This window comes from Phascolarctos cinereus, unplaced genomic scaffold (assembly GCF_003287225.1).
Source record: "Phascolarctos cinereus isolate Bilbo 61053 unplaced genomic scaffold, phaCin_HiC Scaffold_5;HRSCAF=322, whole genome shotgun sequence".
Lineage (NCBI taxonomy): Eukaryota > Metazoa > Chordata > Mammalia > Diprotodontia > Phascolarctidae > Phascolarctos > Phascolarctos cinereus.
In genome coordinates, this window is record NW_027555958.1 from 329493776 (window position 1) to 329516828 (window position 23053).

Here is a 23053-nt window from a genome sequence, read left to right on the forward strand (position 1 = left end):
ATTATTTTAAGGGCTTTCATGCATAAGAGGGATTAGATCTACTCTGGCTCTAGAGGGCAGAACTGATAGCAATGAATGGGTAGAAATTGCACAGAAGCAGATTTAATCTCCTTGTAAGAAAAAGAAAAACTTGCTAATAATAAGAATTCAAAAGTGAAATGATCTGCCTCTAGAAATCATGGGCTCTATCTCTCTGGAAGTCTTCAAGCAGAGGCTGGATGACCACAGGGTAGGTAAGTTATAACTGGCATTTTAAATTCAGGTATAGGTTGGCTCCCTCTTCTGCAGTCCCTTCCAACTCAGAGATTCAGATTCTTTGACTTGGTGATTAGTAAGGTCCTTTCAGCTTTATGATAACGCATGTAAAAGGTCTCTGGAAATTATAAAATGTAATTTTGCATATCATAATGCATATCATAATATATAAATGTTAGGGAATGAAAGGGATGGGGAAATGGGTGAGGAGATGTCCTTAAGACTCCTCTCCCTCTCTCTCCTCTATATTAAGACCTCAAGGAAATCAGAATTCAAACCTGGAGAAGAAGGTGTGTTTCTTTGTGTTGCCTCCAAGAAAATCCTACCTTGTTTTTTCTTGTGCCACAGGTAAAATCCCATGCCAGTCAGAATGATGACGATCACCATTTCCAAGACAGACAGAAGAGTATACCAGCGAGGATCAAAAGTGACTAAAGCACCTGAAAGGGGGAGTGGCAAAGAGTGGTGAGGAGACTTCCTGGTCAAGTATGATTTTGTTTTGATCAGATTCCTCACTGGACAGACTCAGAAGGTGAGCATACTCAGCCGAATCCTGGCTTCCTCCCAGAGCCAGACCTCCCCTCTGCGTCCAAGAAAAATCATTTCCAAACATATTGGGAGTATGGCCTTTAAGAGAGATTGTGGTTTTATTCTCCTGGAAGTCTGGATGATAGACTCAGAATCTTTATGCAAAGATTTAATTGTATAACTCCTTTGCTCAAAAATCTTCTTTGGCTCCCCATTGCCTGATGAATAAAACTCATTCACTTTTGTGATTTTGTTCACACTGTTGAACTTTGTTTTCCTTTCATCTCCTCCTAACTCTGTACTGTCTTTCCCATTTCTCTTTGATATCCATTCCTAGAATTTCCTCTCCCCATTTCTTGAAAGCCAGCATGGTACATATGGGTCCAAATTCTGTCTCCATCCTTACCTAGGCAATATCAGGCTGCTTCCCACGGAGTCATTGGGACCTTCCCTCCCTGCTACCTTGACCAAAACAAATGAACACCTAAGCCTGTATTGCTACTTATTTGGAAAGGTTTGACACTGTACTTTCCTATGACAATAGAACTCTCTCCTCCTTCAAAATACCTGAGGGTATATAGCCAAAGGCCCAACAGGTTAAAATGCCCTTCCTTTGCTACCATTACCTGCTCCTTCATCTCCATCCACCTTGATTTTGTCCTTCCCAAGTCCCAGCTCCTTCTGTTCTTTCCTTCCACTCTACTCTCTGAAAGCTTCAGTCTATTGTTAACAAACTATCTTTCATAGTCTCTTCCTCACACATTCCAATATTCTTGGTGTCCCTCTAGAAGACTATGCTATTGGCCATCCTGTCATGTAAGAGTGTACCTTCTGTTCTTCCATTAATTTGAACCATGGTTATACTACCTCCTGGCATTGAGTTAGTTACTATGTATACAAAGCAAAAAAAAAACCAAAACCAAAACCAAAACAGAACAGCCCCTGCCCTCAAGGAGCTAACATCATGCTTAATAAATATGTATACAGAAGAGTAAGTGAAAAATTTGTCTACAAAACAAATGCATAATATAATCAATGTTGTAGTACCATATGTTCTTAGCTCAGATGAACTGGTTTCACTTCTGGGGCTCCTCTAAAAATCACTTGCTGTCTTTCTGTAATTATGCTTCAACTTAGAATGTACTTGGGAAATCTCAGAACATAGCTTGTACATAGGTCATTTTTGTTGTTCAGTTGTGTCTAATTCTTCATGAACCCATTTGGGTTTTCTTGGCAAAGATAGTGGAACAGTTTGCCATTTCCTTCTCCAGCTCATTTTACAAATGAGGAACTGAGAGAAACAGGGTTAAGTGACTTTCCTGGGGTCACAGAACTAGTAAGTGTTTGAGACCAGATCTGAACTCAGGAAGATGAGTCTTCTTGACTCTGAGACCAGCTCTCTATCCACTGTACGATCTAACTGCCCAGGTGATATATTTCTTGGCCAGATTCTGGCTCTATCTACTGGCTACCATTTAATTCCCCCTTTTTTATCAAGGAGTTTAGCACTGTCTCCACCCTAATCAGTGTCCCTATACTTGGGAGCTTCAAAATCCGTTTTTATTTCCACTCAAGCATCCTGGTCTTTCAATTTTTTAATCTTCACTTTCTTAATCTAGATCTTTACTCAAGGGCGTTCTGGTAGACAATTAACAACTGGCTCCCTGAAAAAAATGCACCTACAATGTACTTTTAAATTTAATGTATATAATTAACTTGTTCCTTTATCTAGATCAGTGGTGTCAAACTCATTCAGAAAATGCATAAGGATCCAGGCAGGCAGCATATTAACTTAGAAAACCAAAAATTACCACTATTTCATTATCTAATCTGGTTCCTACCTTCACTCTGCATGTCTGATACCTCCAGACAATCAACAAAACAATAGAGTATGCCCTCATTTTTTGCTAATGCTGATTTCTGAGGCTCATATTGAAAATTTAACAATTGACTCCCAGCAGAGCACACTGCCTCTCCCTCAGTCATACAGGAATGATTATACCACTTATCTCCCTACTGCCCATAAATATTTGACTTCCATGATTCAAGGACTTTGTTATTCCTCTCTTAGACCATAGAGTCTTATCTTTCCATCTCTTCTTCTGCCTCATTCTTCAACCTATTCTTCATCCTCCTTGTGGCCCCCAATTGCTCTGCCCCTTTCCAGTACACTACCTCTTCTTTGACTTCACTCCTCTCCTTTCATATTCTTGACCCAATTGATCAATCAATCAATCAACAAGCATTTATTAAGCACCTACTCTGTGCCAGGCACTGCACCTTGTGGTAGGGTAATGTAGATAAAAATGAAATAGCCTCTGTTTTCAAGGAGCTTATACCCTATCTGAAGAAACAGTATATGCACATTTTAGAATATCTAGAAGACAAATAGAGAATAATTTATGGACTACTATTAGCTGGAGGAATTAGGAAAGACTTCATGTATGAGATCACATTTCTGTTAAGCATAGAAAGAGAAAAGGGATTCTAAGAGGTACAGACAAGGGGGGGAGGGCATTCCAGGCAAAGGACCGATTATACAAAGGTATAGATCAGAGACAGAGTGTCTTGCCAGAAGAAAAGCAAGAGGAACAGTTTGGCTTAAATATAGTGTTCATGAAAGAGGTTAATACATAATAAAGTTAGAAAGATAGGCTGGAATCATATTGTGAGGGGTTTTAAATGCCAAACAGAAGAGTTTGTATTTGGAGCCTAGAGGCAATAAGGAATCACTGGACCTTATTAAGCAGGGAAGTGACAGGCCCATTTTTTAGGAATATCATTTTGTCAGCCATGAAGAGCGTGGATCAGAGGGGGGAAGAGATTGAAAGTTATGGGGAGAATGTAGGAAAGAAGGAAAAATAGTGTTTTTTGAGTGTTTACTATGTGTAAAGCACCATGCTAAACTTTGTGAATACAAATAGAAAAGCAAGGCAATTCTTCCTGTCATTAACTTCATGTTCTAGGAGGAGGACAAAATGTATGTGAAATTTCACCTGTAGGCAAGTAGAAAGGCCCCATGGTCCTTGGAGAATGTTGGTAAAGTAAATGGTAATGCATTTTCTTAAATACGTGGGGGGAAAGGAATAAGAAGACTGGAAAGGTAGGAGGAGGCTAGGATGTGAAGGCCTTTGAATGACAGGCAGAGCATTTTATATTTTATCCTGGAGGCAATGGGAAGCCACTGGAATTTCTTAATTAGGAGTGGGGGAGGGGCATGACATGGTCAGACCTACATTTTAAGAAAATCACTTTAGTGGCAAATGGAAGATGGATTGGAGTGGGGAAAGACTTGAAGCAGACAGACCCCCAGCAGGCTATTGCAAAAATCCAGGAAGAAGTGATGAGTGGTAGCAGTGTCAGAGGAAAGAAGAGGATGTAGTCAAGATATTCAAGAAATCAATAGGCCTTGGAAACAATTAGACATGAAGAGGTGAAAGAGAATGAGGAGTCCCTGATGACTCTTAGGTTGCAGGCCTGAGGTTCTGGGTCACAGAGGAGAGGAGCCTGTACCCTCAAGGCCACATGTGGCCTTCCAGCTCTTTATGTGAGGCCTTTTGACTGAGTCTGAGTTTTACAGAGCAAATCCTTTTATTAAGGGGATTTGTTCTGTGGAGTTTGGATTTAGTTGAAGGGCCCCATCTGAAGACCTACAGGGCCACATGTGACCTCAAGGTCACAGGTTCCCTACTCCTGTGACTTAGATATTGGTTTTGGGGACACTTCTTTCTGGATCTTTTCCTAAATTTTATTGGTTCTTCTCAGTAGCCTTTACATGGTCACCATCCATGCTTAACCCCATTGCTCCTTTTTGCCACCACCACCTTTCCCCCTCACCCAGCAACTAGGTAGCACAGTGGATAAAGCATGGGATTTGGAGTCAGAAAGACCTCAGTTTGAGTCCTGCCTCAGAAATATGCTAGCTATGTGACTTTAGGCAAGTCATTACACCCCTCTGTTTCAATTTTCTCATCTCTAAAATGGATACTATAATAATAGCATCTTCTTCACAGAGTTCTGAGTATCAAATAAGTTAACATGTGAAATGCTTTGTAAACTTTAAATCACTGTATAACAGGGGTGGAGCCAAGATGGCAGAGTAAAGGCAAGGACTTGCCTGAGCTTTCCCCCAAACCTTTCCAAATATCTTTAAAAAATGACTCTAAATAAATTCCAGAGAAGTAGAACCCACAAAAAGACAGAGTGAAACAAATTTTCAGCCTAAGACAACCTGGAAGATTGACAGGAAAGGTCTGTTGCACCAAGCTGAGAGAGGAGCATAGTCCAGCGCAGGCCATACCAGCACAGACTGGGCCCCAGCAAACCTGGAACAGGTCTCAGGGGACTAAATCACTGGCAGCAGTGGCAGTTTCCAGACTTCTCAGATCACAAATGCTGAAGACAACTTAGAAGGTCAGTAGGAAAGGACTGTCATACCTGGGTGAGAAGTGAGCACAGTCCAGCCCTGGCCCCAGAACAGCCCTGGTCCCAGCACAGCCCTGGTCCTAGCAAACAAAGAACAGCCCTTGGGAGTGACTGAATCAGCAGTGGCAGTGCTTCTGGAGTTCTCAGCCCAGATAGTGAGGAGATTGAACAACTGGTCAGAAGGAGATTACAGGTGTCTCTTTGCTAGCACTGAAGCAGGATTCTGTTGCTTTGCCCATTCTTGGATCTGGGTCACAGTCCTCGGGCAAGGTGGAGAGCTAGCATAGCAGAGCTTGTGGCAGCAGTGGAGAGGAGACCCTCCTCACAGTTCCAGGGCAGAAAAGACTGTGGTCACTCACAGACCAGAGCACAGGTCAGGAGAGGAGCAAACACCCCTCCTTAGATCATACCACCTTGGAATAACTGAAAACTTACAGATCCCTTGAAGTATCTCTGAAAACAGCTGCATACAACCTCTGAAGCTTGGAAGAGTTCACCCTGCACACTGGAAGCAGAACCTTACCTTAAGAAAGAGTTAAAAAGTCAAGTAATTGGCTGGGAAAATGAGCAAACAACAGAAAAATCTTCTGACTATAGAAACTTACTTTGGTGACAAGGAAGATCAAAACATAGACTCAGAAGAAGACAACAAAGTCAAAGTTCCTACATCCAAAGCCTCCAAGAAAAATATGAATTGGTCTGAGGTCATGGAAGAGCTCAAAAAGGATTTTGAAAATCAAGTAGAAGTAGAGGAAAAAATGGGAAGAAAAATGAGAGTGATGCAAGAAAATCATGAAAAATGAGTCAACAGCTTGGTAAAAGAGACACAAAAAATACTGTAGAAAATAGCACCTTAAAAAATAGAGGCCAAATGGCAAAAAAAAGGTCCAAGAAGCCAATGAGGAGAAGAATGCCTTAAAAAGCAAAATTGGCCAAATGGAAAAGGAAGTAAAAAAGCTTACTAAAGAAAAGAATTCCTTAAAAATTAGAATGGAGGAAATGGAAGCTAATGATAAATCAAGAAATTCAAAAAACAAAACCAAAAGAATGAAAAATTGGAAGACAATGTTAAATACATCTTTGGGAAAAAAAAAACTGACCCACAAGATGGATCCAGGAGAGATGATTTAAAAATTATTGAACTACCTGAAATCCATAATCTAAAAAAGAGCCTAGACATCATCTTTCAAGAAATTATCAAGGAAAACTGCCCAGATATTCTAGAACCAGAGGGAAAAACAGAAATTGAAAGAATCCACCAATCACTTCCTTACCAGCTACCCATAATGAAAACTCCCAGGAATATTATAGCAAAATTCCAGAGTTCCCAGGTCAAGGAGAAAATATTGCAAGCAGCCAGAGAGAAACAATTCAAGTATTGTGGAACCACAATCAGGAAAACACAAGATTTAGAAGCTTCTGTATTAAAGGATCTGAGGGCTTGGAATATAGTATTCTGGAGGTCAAAGGAGCTAGGATTAAAACCAACAATCACCTACCCAACAAAACTGAGTATAATCCATGAAGAGAAAAAATGGATATTCAATGAGATAGACGAATTTCATGCATTCTTGAGAAAAGACCAGAGCTAAATAGAAAATTTGACTTTCAAATACAAGACTCAAGAGAAGCCTGTAAAGGTAAACAGAAAAGAAAAATCATAAGGGACTTATTAAAGTTAAACTGTCTGCATTCCTACCTAGAAAGAGGGTATTTGCAACTCATAAGACTTTTCTTATTTTTAGGGTAGTTAGAAGGAGTATGTATGGACAGAGGGCACAGGTATGAATTGAATATGAAAGGGTGATATCTAAAAATAAAATTAAGGGGTGAGAGAGGAATGTACTTGGAGAAAGAGAAAGGGAGAGGTAGAATGGGGTAAGTTATCTCACATAAAAGAGGCAAGAAAAAGCTTTTACAATGGAGGGGAAGAGGAGGGAAGCAAGAGGGAATGAATGAGCCTTACTCTCATCAGAACTGGCTTAAAGAGGGAACAACATAGACACTCAATTAGGTATGGAAATCTGTCTTACCCTACAAGAGAGTAGGGGGGAAGGGGAGAAGATAAAGTGGGGGATGATAGAAGGGAGGGCAGATTGGGGGAGGGAGTAATCAGAAGCAAACACTTTTGAGGAGGGACAGGGTGAAATGAGAGATTAGAATAAATGGGGGGCAGGTTAGGATGGAAGGAAATATAATTAGTCTTTCACAACATGATGATTATGGAAGTGTTTTTTGTGACTATACATCTATAACCCATATTGAATTGCTTGCCTTCTCAATGTGGGGGAAGGGGCTGGAGAGGGAGGAAGGGAGAGAATTTGAAACTTGAAGTTTTAAAAATGAATGTTAAAATTGTTTTTAAATGTAACTGAGGAAAAAATAAAATACCAAATAAAAATTTTAAAAAAGAAAACTTCCTCAAATAATCACTATATAACTACTGCCTACTTATTAGACATGAGTATCCTGTCCTGAGCTATCTTCTCTTCTCTGTATATACTCTCTGCTTGGTGATCTCAAGAACTTCTACTGGTTCAATTATCATCTTTATACAAATGGCTCTCCAAACCATTTATCCAGCTGCCATCTCTCTCCTATGTCCCCAGTTGCCTATTTCACATCTTCACTTGGGTAACTTAAAACTTAAAGTCAACAAGTTCAAAAATTTATTTTCCTTCCCCTAAACCTAATCCTCTCACAAAGTTCCCTATGTCTATTGAGAGCATTAGGAATGTTCTAGTCACTCATATTGAAAACCTTGGAGTTATTCTGAATTTTCCCCTCTCCCTCTTCACCCATATAAGATTAGTATCTAAGTCTTGGATATTATATCTCCACAACATCTTTCTAATTCTTGCTCTTCTCTCCACTCAAATAGGCACTATACCAGTACTAGCCCTCATGACTTTTCACCTGGACCACTGCTATAAGCTCCTGATTGATCTCCCTGCTTCCATTCTGTCCTCTGACCAGTTCACACAGAGCTACCAAATTGACTATGTAATTCTCCCACTGAAACCTTGCCTAATGTTTCTGGAATAACATACAATATTCTTAGAATGTCATTTAAACCTGTCACCTTTTGGCTTCATCCTGCCTATCCAGGTTTATTTTACATTACTTCCCTTCACATACTATGCTCTAGTCAAATTGTAGTTGTACTTGTACTCTGGTAGTGAAGCCCTAACTTCTGCCTCAATGCCTTTGCAAAGGTTGTCCTTGACCATAGAATGCATTCAGGTCTCCCCTTTGCCTCTTGGACTCCTTAGCTCTTCTCAAGGATCAACTTAGGTGCCATCTCCTACAAGAGTCCTTTCTAGATCTCCCCAGTAGTCTGTACTTCTACTCAAAACTATGTTGTATTTACTTCTATTTACTCATCTTTAATGTCCTTTGGGATGTTAATGGTAGGATGTAAACTCCCCAAAGGCAGAGATTATTTCATTTTGCTTTTCTGTCCTCCTTGCCTATCTCAGAGTCTTGCACATAGTAGATGCTTCACAAATATTTGATGACTGATCAATTGTTTACTAGCTATGTGATTCTGGGGAAATCTCTGAGTCTTTCTTTCCTCCTCTGTGAGAAGGAGATTATAATAATACCCACATTACCTACCTCATAGGGTTGGTGTGAGATTCAAATGAAAGAATGTCTGTAAAACACTTTGCAAATTTTAAAGCACTATACAAATGTCAGTTATTGTATCCAACAGTTGAAATTTTAGCCATCCCTCAAAATCCACTTCAAATGTCAATTCCTCTGTGAAATTCCTTCCACTATTCACATGTATATAACAACCTCCCTTGAACTTTATATGGTGCTTTGTTTTGCACTTTTACATATAATATTATTAATTATAGTTGTGCTGGTTTCTTATCCCTTTAGTACATTGTAAGGTTCTTAAGGGCAGGATGTTTGTCTTAGCTCTTTGTATATAGCACCATGCTCATCTGAGCATAGGTCTTAATGAAGATTTCATTGAATTAAATTGAACTGAAAGATATCTGTAAGCTCTGTTGGATATGGGTTCTCTTCCTATTGTACTTTAGATGGACTCTATTACTTTGAAGACCAGACCCCCTTAAGCCTCCTTGTTATAGCTGCTGAGGTTTTAGCAAGGCAAGTACAGATGATTTACCCACACAGAGATTACCTGCACACCATCCCCTTTCAGGATCTTATCACCTCTTACCTGGACTTTTGTAAGAGCTTTTAAAATCGTCTCCCTCCTTCCAATTTCTCTCCTCTCCAATCAGTCCTAAACACAGTTAACAAAGTGTGACCATGTCACACCACTCTCACCCCCTCCAGTGGCTCTTAGTCAAGTAGAATTAAATGCAAAATCCATAATCTGGCATTTAAAGTCCTTCATGATTTGACTCCAGTTTACCTTTCCAGACTTACCTTATATCACTGCCTCTCATATACTCTACATTTCATCCCCAAATCAACTTAATCGCTATTGCTTAAACTTGAGATTCCCAACTCTGTGCCTTTGTACAAGCTGTCCTCTATACCTAGGATGCTTTCCCTCTTTATCTCCCCATCTTGGATTTCCTAGTTTCCTTGAAGGCTCATATTGGGTTCTATTGCCTATGAGAGTCCTTTCATAATCCCTGATCCTCACAGTTGTTAGAGCTTCCTCCCTACCATTACCTTATACTTACCTTTTTATATTCTATATTTTCTTATTTACATGTGTTTTATCTCCCACAAAGAAAGTAAACTTCTTGAAGCCAGGAACAACTTTTCTTTTTCTATGTATGTGCTTAGCGCAGTGCCTTGTGTATTGTAAACACTTAAAATATGCTCTTTTTCATTAATTACTCATTACGTGATTTGAGCAAGTCTATTAGCCTTAATTTCCCAAGTCTTCAACTGCTAGTATTGTGGAGATCAAATGTGACAACATACGCAAATATATTGCAAGCCTTAAAGCACTGTAATAAAATCAGTTCTGTAATAAATTCATCTCTAATTTGCATTCTTTAAAGTCTAGTTCAAATTCTGTCTCCTCCATGAAGTCTTCCCCAACCCAACTATAAAAAAATAACCTTCCCATTCAGATTTTAGGGAGCACTTTTCTTTATACCTCTTTAATGTACTTGTAATATAATATTATCATAGTTATATGTATTAGTATAACCCCTACTAGAATGTATGTTTCATGAAGATCAGGGACTGGGCCTTCTTTTTTTCAGCATGTAACACAGCACAGTCATTAGTATCCCTTAACAAATTTGTTGAATAAAATTGAACTAAAAAGTGCTTGTGACCTTGCCTGGATTTGATTTCTATCCTCATTGGGTTCTATCTTGAAACTGCCCATGTAAAGACCAGACCTTCTGGGGCCCATTTCCTACAGCTGTTCAGGGTATTTCCTGAGGCTTTTGGGAAGATGGGACAGATGATTACCTGCACAAAGATATTGAACAAGTTTGGATTGAGAATTGTTGCTGACAGGGTTCATGGCTGTGCAGGTGTAATTTATGGGAGCATCCTCAGGTCTTTGGAAGATGAAAAGCCTAGATTTCCCATTGGATTCAACAGCTTGTTCTCCCAGAGGAGTCCACTGGTACTTCACAGCTTCTCTTCCCTCCTCCATGAAGCACATCAGAGTGATATTACAGATATTGTTCTCAGAGGCTACAGTATTCCAAGTAATTTTTGGTGGTGCCAGTCGTCCTATAGGATGGAACAATACAAGGCATAACAATGAGTCTATAATGAAACCATCTTCTTTATAAACTTCACTAATTTGTCCAATTTTGAGCTCTCTATAAGTCGATTTTGAGAATCATTCTTGCTGAAGCAGCTTATATGCAAGGCAAGCAGATGAAGACTTTGGAGTCATTTTCATCAAAGTGGTAATGAATGAGATTGCCAAGTGGGAAAAGTATAAGAGCAGAAGAGGACCAAGATTAGAACTGTGAAGAATACTCATATTAAAAGGTGAAGAATAACAAGAAGAGTTACTGAAGGGGACAGAAAAGGAGCATTTAGAGAAGTAAGAGGAAAACTAAGAAAACTAAAAAAGTTTTTTTTTTTAAATGAAGGGAAGAGAAGGTACCTAGTAAGAGGAAATTTTAGGATCATAGAAATGATCAACAGCAGGATATGTTGCAGAGATTTCATGGAGGAAGAAGACTGAAAAAACCCCCATGGAATTTGGTATTTATAAGATCCTTGAAAACTTTAGAGAAGACAGTTTCCATAGAGTCATTGGAGCTTGGACTATTTCATAAAGGGTTGAGAAGGTAAGTAGTATGGAAGAAGAGCCATTGGATATAGATGGCATTTTCAGGAGTTTAGCAGTGGATGGTAGGAGACTGAAGGGATGGTAGCTGGATAAACGATAAGGGTTAAGAAAAGGTTTTTTTTTTAAGATTAGAGAGATCTGAACATTTTTTTGTAGGCAAATGGGAAAGAGCCCATAGTGAGAGATGCAAAGGCAAAATATGGACCACGTTGGAAGACAAGACCCATGTCCTTTCTAGCCTACTTTTCCCCTCAGACTTTCTAGTATAGTGCTGAGGTCTTTTACTAATAGCTACTGAATGGTCCAGGGAATACTTGATTGAAAACTTTAGCATTCCTTTGAAGAATAACTTGGAAAACAACCCAGTGGGACAAGACAGAACCAAATCAGGAAATCCCATTTCTTTTCTAGTTTTGGTACTATGCATGTGACCTTAGGCAAATCACCTCACTTCTCTGGGCCTCAGTTTCCTTGGATGAAAAAAGAAGGTTTGGACTAGAGGACCTCTTTGGTCTCTCAGCCCAAATATTCTAAGAGTCCACTACTATAGTCTTACTGTAGACATGCAGGGTATAGTTCTTGGTGATGGTGATGGTAGAAGTTGCAGAATTCTGAAGATTTATGTCAGCTCTGTAGAATCCAGCATCCTCCATCTTCAGGGGGCTAATCTTCAAGTTATACGTGTTGGGTGGGACATTCAGTCGTCCCCTATAATTTTGATGGGTTGTAATGACCTTGAAAGATTGTCCTTCTGGTTGCACAAGAGCAACAGGTGTACGAGAGGCCCAGTTAATGTTCTCAAGTTTATGTCCACTTGGTATTTCTGCAGGTAGAATAGCTGACTCTTCCAGAATCCCTGTCACCATTACTGGGGCATAATTCTCTCTGGAAGCTCTTGGCTCTGTAGAAGCAAAAGAGAAACTGTAATAGCTATTAAACTTGATCCCTATCCCATAGCATTTCCTTAAACCCATGATTTGAGATAAGTCCTATAGATGCCATTATAAAAGTAGGTGAGGGAGGGTGCAGCTAGGTGCCACAGAGGATAGAACACTGGCTCTGAAGTCAGGAGGACCTGATTTCTAACCCAACCTCAGACCAGACACTTGATACTTACTAGATGTGTGATCCTGGGCAAGTCACTAAACCCTAATTGCCTCAAAAAGAGTAAATGGGGAGCATGGAAAGTTAATAAGTCCTCAATAATTCCAGTCCTTAAAATAGAGATGTGATAACTATTCTGTAGGGAACGTGTACTGGGAATTTGTTTGGATGTAGATTTTCTTATATGAACTCTGACATCTTATCATTCTTCTTAGCCTCCTCTAGTCCCCCTTCCTCTAGAAATTTCTGGGTGCAAGAGGATACTGTTGATTTTCTCCATGAAAATTTCCATTATATCAGTGCACCACATAAATATATTGTGTAATCAAGGATCTGCACATTTGTTGATGTGGGAATTCCTTCCACCAATTCAGATACAGGCCATCTATGAGAGAATAGAGAAATCTCAGAGGTTAAGTAGCTTGTCCAGTGTCCTACAGGTAGCAAGGATCAGAGGTGAGTCTTGAATCCAGGTCTTCCTGATTCCATTTCCAACTTTTATATTTGACACGCACAACAGCAACAGGTATATGGAAGTCTAGGCAGTTTTCTCAATAGTCATTCCAGCTAGGATCTCCAAGGATAGAATGACTGACTGTCTCAGAGTCCCTATCACCATCAGTGGGGCTGGGTTCTCTCTAGAAGTTCCTGGTGGAACTGGCGGCAGATGGAAATAAGAGCCAAGTTCAACCCTTAGGCCCCCGACATTCCCTAAGCTTCATAGTTTTATGATTTGAGATTCCATTCCAGAAATGTAATAGAATGCCTTATATAGGTGAGACCTAAATTAGGTGATTCAGGTTCAGGATTCAAATGGAATGAGACTGGAAGGACATTTAATAATAAAAAATAAGTTCACTTATGCATAACATAGAAAGTGTATTCTGCAAGGATAAAGTGCTGATTCAAGCAGATCAAATTTTCTGCTCTTACTTTTGTACTTGCACAACAGGAATATCTGTCAATGACCTGAGCATTCATCCCCTCAAATGAGTTCCCCATCGTTGGAGATCTTCAAGTGAATGTTGAATGACAAGTTGCTAGAGAAGTTACAAGTTTCCTATTGAGTATGGTTTGTATTATAATTGCTGTACGGCTCCTTCAAGGATTCCAAGATTCTCTTTAGGCCTACCTTATTCAATTCCTTGAGGACAAATTTTTATGGAAACTTCTTCTGTCCTCTTCCCCCAAGCATTACTTCAGAGTAGGAGATTTACATTATTTTGATGGGTAATGAGTATGTTCTACATGGAAATCTGTTTTAATATATCAAGAATCTGTATTCTTTGGTTTGAGAAATCCCTCCACTAACTCATACATAAGCCATCTTTAGCTTATAATAGGTGAGATTCTTAGAGAGTTTCCTGAAACCTAGAGTGTTAAGGCAACTTGCCTGTGGACACACAGTTAATGAAAGTCACAGCAGGATTTTTTTTGTTTTAGTGGGAAGAGGCAATCTGGGTAAAGTGATTTGCCCAGGGTTACACAACTAATAAGTGTGTAAGGCTGGATTTGAACTCAGGTTCTCCTGCCTCCAGGACCAGTGCTCTATCCACTGTGCCGCCTAACTGCCCCTTGGAGGAAGGAGTTGAACTGGGGTCTATCTGATTCCAAGTCCAACCCTCTATTCATGATACCTCATTAACACATTAGGGTTTATTATTCACCTTACAGAAGAATTCATAATAATATTCTTTAAATAATGGACCCTCTAGTTTTGTTCTCCCAAGATAAACAAAGTTGTGCAGTGGATGCAGAGATGGCCTCGGAATTAGGGTAAGTTGGGTTCAACTCTGACATGTACTGTCTGTGTCACTGAACCTGTCACTTAACTTCTCAGTGCCCCCAAGCAACTCTCTAAGACTATACTGTGTAGAACAGTAGATCTGCATTTGGAAAGGGCATTTCTTCTTTGCCTACACTAATGAAATCACAGAACCCAAAATACAATTATACAATTAGATTTACATGCCCCTCTATTGTATAAAGTGAATTTCAGCTATATCCCTGTTTCACAGATTGTGAGCCATCTGGATTCTGAGACATAGGAGGAGATCTCTCTACTTCAATTTTGTCATCTGTGTTCAAATAGAATTTTGCCAAAGTCCTTGTATGAAGTATTTTTGGGGAAGGGGGAACAAAGTTTTATAAAAGAAATGCTTTTAGAAACTGATTATTTCCAGTCAAGACTCATTTGTAGAAAGAGGAAGGATGATTATGCCACTGGAGTTGATTATAGGGGCAATATTTTTCTCTTTGCACCTCCACTCTCCTCTTTTCTATGTCTTTTCTCCTTTGGAGGAGTCTTTTCTTTCAACCTAAACCCAGAGGTCTTACATTCTCACACTTTGTCATGTTCTTTCCCCTCTCTGCTATTTTAAACCATACTTTCCTGAAATTTCATTTACACTGAAGTGTAATTCGCACAGTTGATTTTGTGAACCCAAATATAAGGTACTGCATTTATTCCTACTAAATTTCACCTTCTTTCAGTTGGCCCATCATCCTAGTCTACTCTGACGTTTTGAATATGGATTCTGCCGTCCATTGTCCCTGTCATATTTGTACAATCCACAAGTTTGATAAGTGTGCTACTTATGGGTTCAGGCAAGTCACTGAAAAAATATTGGTTAGCACAGGGCCTGAGGTAGACAATTGGGACACTGCACTAGAAACTTTCCTTCATGTTGACATCAATTCATTTAATCACTACTTCTTGGGGTCAGTCATTCAACTAGGACCAAATCCTAGAAAACAGTTCTAGGATCCAGCTAGTTATATTTCCTCATCCAGTCAGGTAAATATTATTGAACAAATTGCCACTCTTAATGTTTAAATGTTGGTCAGTGACAAGTAGATATCCCACAAGAGCAACTGAATTGCATCCCAAGTGATGTGCTCAGTGAAAACCTCTTTCAAAAGCATCTCTCACAGACTCCAAATACTGTTATTATAGCTTTAAGAGCAACAGGTGGATGGTAAGATTCATATAGAATGGTGAAAAGTATTAAGACTGGAAAATTGAAGTTCATTTCAGAAATTGGCTATGGAATCAGGGCAATGGGCATATTTTATCTGTTAGCCATGGGAATTTATGAAAAGTAATTTGAGAAAATAGGCTAATGTTCAATGCCTTTTCCTTTGGAGTCAGAAAAATGATATGTTTTATCTGTGATTCTTAAGGATCTGTGAAGAGTCTGTGGAGTCTATGAAGACAGAATGAGTCCGCTGAGAACATGGATGAATGTGCAATGCCTCTCTCTATGAAGTGAGGGAGAGGGGAATACTTTGTCTGTGATCCATAAGAGTTTGTGAAAATCTGTGGAGAAGACACAAGAAGGTGGTGAGGAAAAATTTTTCCTTGCTGGAATTATTTGAAATGTATTGTTATAAAGACAATCTTATGAAGAACTTTAGAGAATCTCAAAAAATGTTTCCTACAATTACTGAAATGAAGACAAAGAGAGAGGTTTAATTCTGGGGAGAAATAGGAATAGTATTTTTAATAGACTTTCATTGTTTTCTGAAGTGAGTTGAATGATTTGAGACTGAATTTTCAAACAAGTGGAGTCAGCTACTGAAGCTTTGAGGTGACTTGGGCTGTGATGTTGGTCGTAACCAAAATATTGTGAATTATTATGTCTTTATCTTTGTTACTAATTCAGTGTATTAAATTATCTATATAGTGATTTTAATAATTATTTATAGACAGAGCTAAATAAGAGTAAATAAGCTATGTGTTTCATTAAATAATTAAAATTTAATGAATTGATGTGGGATCTCTTTCTAATTACTTACACAGTAAGAAAGAAGTAAGTTCATGAATGAGAAATTAATTGTCTAAATAGCCCCCTAAATCACTGCAAAGCTTAGAAGAATAAAATTAAATATATAGTAATAGTGAGTAAAATGGGTAGCTGGAGGTAACTGATCTAAAGTGAGTGTGGTCAGGCCTCAGAACTCATAATACGGATGGGGTATATGTGTAGTTTCTTTCCATCCTGTTACAGGTTGGGGCTCATTCATGTTTTTTGAGTTTTTTCCCTTTTCCTGTAAGTAGTTTCTTAAATAATTTAAGTCTAAAGTGTTTGACAAAGAGAAGTGTTGACTAAATGCAAGGCTAACTCATTGGTTCTTTCTCATTAGAGAGGTGAATGAAGGAGCTTGCAGAATAGGCTTCATAGTATGTTCAGAGGCAACAAGAAATATTTCATAGGATACTTGATTTTCTCAACTAATGAGCTAATAGATCAACAGAAGACAACTGTAGTTTATATATTAATATCTTTCTCAGAGGTTAAAGTCAAGAAACTCTGAAGTTTCCTTGTTTGTAAAATAAGAACTAGATTAGCTGACCTCTGAGGTCTTTTGTTTTTTTGGCAATTGGGGTTAAGTGACTTGCCTAGGGTCACACAGCTAGTAAGTGTCAAGTGTTTGGTCTGAGGCTGGATTTGAACTCAGGTATTCCTGACTTCAGAGCCAGTGCTCTATCCACTGTGCCTCCTAGCTGCCCCTCTCTGAGGTCTTGTATATGAAATATGACCTGACATACAAGAAGTACACAGCCTGAAAATTTTCTCCCTCTCCGAGTTACATATACATATATATGTATACACATACATATATACATATGCATACATATACATATACAGGTATACATATACATATATATACACATACATACATATATACATACATACATATATATATATATGTATATAAAACCAAGATGTGGCCACTGTGCATGCAACATGTAGCTTCTTGGAGCCACAGATGAGAACTGGGTGAAAGGTGGACACCAAAGGTAGATGAGCAGCCCTGAAAAGGACTCAGCAAGCCCTCACACCAGACATGCTAGTCTTCCCTGAACTCCCTATATAGCCAGTCTGAGCTAAACCAGATTGAGGGTAACTGAGAGACCTCAAAAGTCAGTGAGTTAGGGTCATGTTTACCCCAAGCATGTGAAGACTTCCCCTGGTGTAATGGGTGGATGAGAACAATTTATCACAATGATCATGAAGGTGACTGAAGTCAATGTAGTGGAGTGCTTAGAGCTTGGTCAGATATTGAAGATGCCAAGGTCATCTACCAACCTGTGCCTTATCCAATCATCCTGAGGTTTGGTTTTTTTTTGCCACTAGACTTCTATGACTCCAAGAGAGAGGGAGGCTGATGACTTTGAGCAAACTCTGCCTCACTTCAATCCAATTCACAGACAAGTGAAGACACCAACCCATGTTGTCATCGGTCCTCTTTGAAAATGAAGATTAAATAACAATAATATTTTCATGTATTCCAAATGTCAATTTAGTGTAAAAGAAAGAGCATGGTATTGTAGTCAGAAAGCTTGGATTCCTGTTCTTCCACTTACTGGCTGAGTGGCTTTGGTCAAGTAATTTCACCTCAGTTTCCTCATTTGCAAAATAGGGATAATAATTCTTGCATTGCCTACTTTTCCCCTGGTTGTTTATAAACTATAAGGAACCTGATGCATGTGAGCTGTGATTATTTTGGGGAGCCACTTAGTACAGAATTTCAGTACTAAGAAATACCATGAGTCAAGGCTATTTGTTGTTCACACAGGGCCACATTCTGGCTCCCTTAAGCATCCTTCAGTACCCAGAACATTGAGAGTGAAATTATGGCTCTGTGAGACTGCAAGTCATTATAGCTAGTGTCTAGCTAACATAGGATCTAGAGGATGAGAACAGTAAGGGACCTAAAAAAATCACCTTTTACAGCTCTCTCTCTCTCTCTCTCCTCTCTCTCTCTCTCTCTCTCTCTCTTCTCTTTTTTACAGATGAGAAAAGTGTGATCAAAACATGGGATATGAACTGTCCAAGGTCATGGAGCTTCTAGTCAATAGCACAGCCTGGATTGAAATCCTCTGACTCTAAATTAAGTGAACCTTTCATTTTTCCCTCTGCTTCTTTTCTGAAGATATTGCTATTATCTCACTGTAGCCTTCTTTGCCAGGAGTACTGCAGCTTAATCAAGAGCCAAGTGTTTCAAGATTTCCCTTCCTTTGCTCAGCTCCCCAATCCAGGTTGCATTATATTTCCCAGGACTGTGCAGAAGGGTACAGGGAACAGCAACAAGGGATTTGGACACTGTCCGCTCACTACATTGATCTGAGTGGGAAAACCAGCTCTTGAAATGCATGTAGTCATACATGCTCCTCTCCTGTTCTGTGCCTGCTATCCTAGACTGAAATCTTAAGGGCCTGAGGTACTTCAGCCTATTATCTACCTGCTTTTCAGGAACACTCCTTTTCTTTTATTTAAAATGTATTATTTATTTATTTATTTATAACATTCATTAACATTTTTTTTTGTGAGTTCTGAATTCTCTCCTTTTTTCTCTTTTCCCTTCCACACCCATTGAGAAGGCAAACAATATGATATCAATTATGCAATCATGCAGAATATTTCCATATTAGCTGTGTTGCAAAATAAATAAGGCAAGAAAAAAAATAAAGTGAAAAAATATACTTCAATTTGCATTCAGAGTTCATGAGTTCTCTCTCTGGAGGCGGATAGTATATTTCATTGTTAGTCCTTTAGAATTGTCTTGGATCATTGCATTGATTAGAGTAGCCAAGTCTTTTCACAGTTCATCATTGTTACAATATTGCTGTAACTATGTGCAATGATTTCCTGGTTCTACTCACTTCACTCTGTATCAATTCCTAGACGTCTTTCCAGGTTTTTCTGAAACCATCTTGTCATTTCTTACAGGACAATAATATTCCATCATAATCACATATAACACAACTTGTTCAGTCATTACCACCACAAAGGGAGCTGCTACAAATATTTTTGTACATATAGGTCCTTTTCTTTTTTCTTTGATTTCTTTGGGATACAGACCTAGTAGTGGTATTGCTGGGTCAAGGGATATGCACAGTTTTATCGCCCCTTGAGCATAGTTCCAAATCGTTCTCCAGAAAGGCTGTACCAGTTCACAACTCCGCTAAGAGTGGTTGGAACACTCCTTTTCAAGTTCCAATAGAATGCAAATTCTTTGAGATTAGGAATGATTTTATTTTTGTCTTTTGTTCAGCTCCTGGTGCACAACCTACTATTAAGTGCCTACACATAATAAATGTTTGTTGACTGACTATATCTTCAGCACTTAGCACAGAACCTTATACACAGTAGCTACTTAATTTATATTTATTGAAAGGAATTTAATTGAGTTAGAACCCGATTATCCCTTTACTGCAATATATACACAGCTTTTGTGCATCAGGAGATCTTGAACAATTGGGCTCAACAGTGGTCAGGCAAACAGACCACTGTTACTCTGGGCCATGCCAAAGCTAGGGCTGTATAATGATTCAGTTTCAGGAGTGAAAAATGCAAAGACCTTAATAAATTAAAATAATATAACTTCTAAAGTTAAAAGGATATAAAAATGTACTCCCTTCTGTCTCTATAATCACCAAAACAAACCACTCACTAGGTCAGGAACTCAGTAAGCATTAATAAATGCTTATTAACTAATTGACAGACTGAGTATTCTCCATAGGCAGTAGGAGCCTAGGTATAATCCCTGACTTAATTCCCTCCCAGGCTTGGCCTGTTGGACTTCAATTGGCAAAAAAGACAAATGGCCTCCTCACATCCTTAAAGGACCAACTCAGTCTACATTTTGCCAGAATGAAAACCCAGTATATTGGGTGCTGAGCAGAGATCCAAAGAAAGAGAAGTAAACAACAAGGGGATGGTAGCAAAAGTGAGAGGAGGAGAAAGAGATTCCAGGTTTGTAAACATAACTTCCTCCAAGATCTGTGATGGCCCCATTCACCGCTGGAACAAAAGAAATACAGTCCTTAACACATCTATGTGGCTGATAATTCTGGCTATTTTCTTGAAAACACTGAGAGGTTGTAGGACATAAATGTGTCAGTGTTTGCATAGTGCTTTCCACAAAAGTATCTTAACAAATGCTTGTTAGTTAATCAATCTATGAAATGGGGATAATAACACATGTTCTGCATACTTTTCAGGATTGTTGTTAAGGATCAGAGCCCTAGCCAAGGGATATCTCCTAGAATTCTAAAACCACAGAATGTTAAAGCTGAAAGGGATACTAGAACCTCATTGACTCATTTTACGAATGAGTAACTTGAGGCCGAAAGAGAGAAGGGAATATGCATTTATATAGTGCCAGGAACTGTGTTAAGGGCTTTTTATAAACATTATCTTATTTGATCCTTACAACAACCATATGTAGGTGCTATTATTATCTCCATTTAAAAGCTAAGGGAACTGAAGCAGATAAATGACATGGCCAGGGTCAGACAGCTAGCCAGTGTCTGAGGTTGAACTCAGGTCTTTCTGCCAAGCCCAGCTTTTCCAGCTGCACCACCAGCTGCCGAGAGATGAAGATAGTTTTGAATGCAAGTGAATAATTAAAAAAAAGACCCTTTCAAAGTAGGAAAAGGCACAAGACTGTGCATTTTTTCCTCATGCCTCACATTGGTGGCCAGCTCAGTCCCTTAATATTTCAGGAGGAAGGAAAACCATAGTGGTAAGTATTTCAGTTAAAAAGCACATTCTAAAAGGAAGCTGCCAGCCCAGCTCTAAACCACTAGAGATTGTATGGGGCTCAACGTCTGCCCCTGTATGGCAGCTTATCACATGTAGAAGCCAGAGAGGGGATTGATAACAGCTAAAGCTTACCTGTGAGCAGGCAGAAGAGCAAGAACCAGAGGTGGTATTTGGTCATGTTCTTTTCAGGTCCCAGTCCTCTGACAGGAGGCAATGAAAGAGCCAATGAGAGGCAGAACCCTTATTTTTCTTCCCTTTTTTAAAAAAAGTAACATGACACACTATAGAAATGAAACCTAAGCAATAGCTACATGTGCTGAAGAACTTTTGTAATAGTCACAGTGCTAATGGTAATATAAGATCTAGAGTGAGAAGCCTTGGAAGTTCTCCAAATATTGTTTGCAGGTGATATTATGCTAATTTCATCAAGTCTTATTGAAAGGATCCACCAATCACCTCCTGAAAGAGATCCCAAAACGAAATATGTATCAAAGTTATATACATCTGTGTCTTATCCTTTTACTAGGTTGTAAGCACCATGAGTTCAGGAACCATGTCTTAGTTAAACTTTGTGTTTTCCCCAGAGGTTACTACAGAGCTCTACACACAATAGGTTGATAAAATGTTTTTTGATTGACAAAAAGAAAGGTTCCCAAGCTGATGACACAGAAGTCTGTTCAATTCCTAATAAAATTGAACTAATTGTTCTCATTGTACTAATACCACTTTAAAATCTAATCCCCAGTTATAACAATGTTTCTATGGAAAAATACATTCAAAGTTCCAATTCAGGGGGCCAGGAACACAGCTCCTTTGGGTCCAACTCCATGCCCACTTCTCCCACTTCTTGTTTAGTTGGAGCGAGCACTTCTCTAGGTCCAAGGCACAATTGTGTGGCCACTGGTAGTGACTTCCATGACCAAAGGAAAGATCTCTACTGAGGACCTGGGGTAGTTGAATGGGAAAGATAGATGAAGACTGGGTTGTAAGAGCTTGAGGGATAAAGATTTCTTTGCAGCCAAGGCTTCCCAACTAATATAAATCCTTGGTGAGATCTCTGGGAACTCCCTTTGGGCCTAAGAGAATGACCTATCTGCTTCCCTTCACACGATCTGTGGTTTTAAACCAGGGTTTTTTCCCTGCCTTTGGCTTATTATAAAACAGAACAGTCCTGAACACAACCCTTTTCAGGTTTGGTCAATTGCCATTTACAGCGATCTTTGAGCTTTCTAGACTAAACATCCCCAATGTAGAAGTTTTATCTTAATGTAGTGTAGGAAGGATATTGATGAATGAAAGTGTCTAGAGACAAGAGCCACCAGGATGGTGAGAATATTGGCGGCCACGATGCAAAAGGATACAAGAGGCCTATGAGGCAAGAAGTTTTTCAAATGAAAGTCAAACAGGGCCCCACAGTCCAGGCTCAGCAGGCCCATGGCACAACAGGCCAGCTGTGAGGCCTTCAGCCCCAGTACAGAAGGCAAACTGTCAAGCCCAGAGGCCCTGGCCCAGAATGCCAGTGACCAGGCCCCCGGTCTCCAGAGCAAGAAGCTTAGGACAGTGCTCCCTGTGCCACAAAAGCAGAGCTCAGCTTTAAAAGTCACAAAACAGACTGGAAAATGAGCAAAAAACAAAAAGAGCTCTCACCATAGAAAGCTACTATGGCAACAGGGAAGATCAAAACACAAACTCAGAAGAAGACAACAATGTCAAAATGCCTGCATATACAGCCTCAAAGAGGAGTATGAATAGGCATCAAGCCCCAAAAGCCCTCTTGGAAAAACTCAAAAAGGATTTAAAAAATCAAATAAAAGAGGTGGAAGAAAAATTGGGAAAAGAAATGAGAGCGATGCAAGAGAATTATGAAAAAGTCAATAGCTTGGAAAAAGAAAACAACTCTCTAAAAAGTAGAATTGGCCAAATG

General features: G+C 39.2%; 1 protein-coding gene and 1 long non-coding RNA gene across 2 annotated transcripts in view; one reads left to right on the forward strand and one right to left on the reverse strand.

Moving 5' to 3' along the window:
- The window catches only part of LOC110203108 (T-lymphocyte surface antigen Ly-9-like), a 71937-nt gene extending 50570 nt beyond the window's left edge, over positions 1–21367 (reverse strand). The window contains 4 exon segments of the mRNA XM_078156213.1: positions 582–695; positions 10627–10896; positions 12027–12371; positions 21262–21367. Coding sequence (XP_078012339.1) covers positions 582–695; positions 10627–10896; positions 12027–12371; positions 21262–21307 — 775 coding nt within the window. The 5' untranslated portion in view covers positions 21308–21367.
- On the forward strand, positions 692–19030 carry LOC144457779 (uncharacterized). Its single transcript, XR_013487283.1, has 3 exons — positions 692–787; positions 15758–15917; positions 18375–19030. It is a non-coding gene; the product is annotated as an uncharacterized LOC144457779 (long non-coding RNA).
- Positions 21368–23053: the final 1686 nt, after the last annotated feature.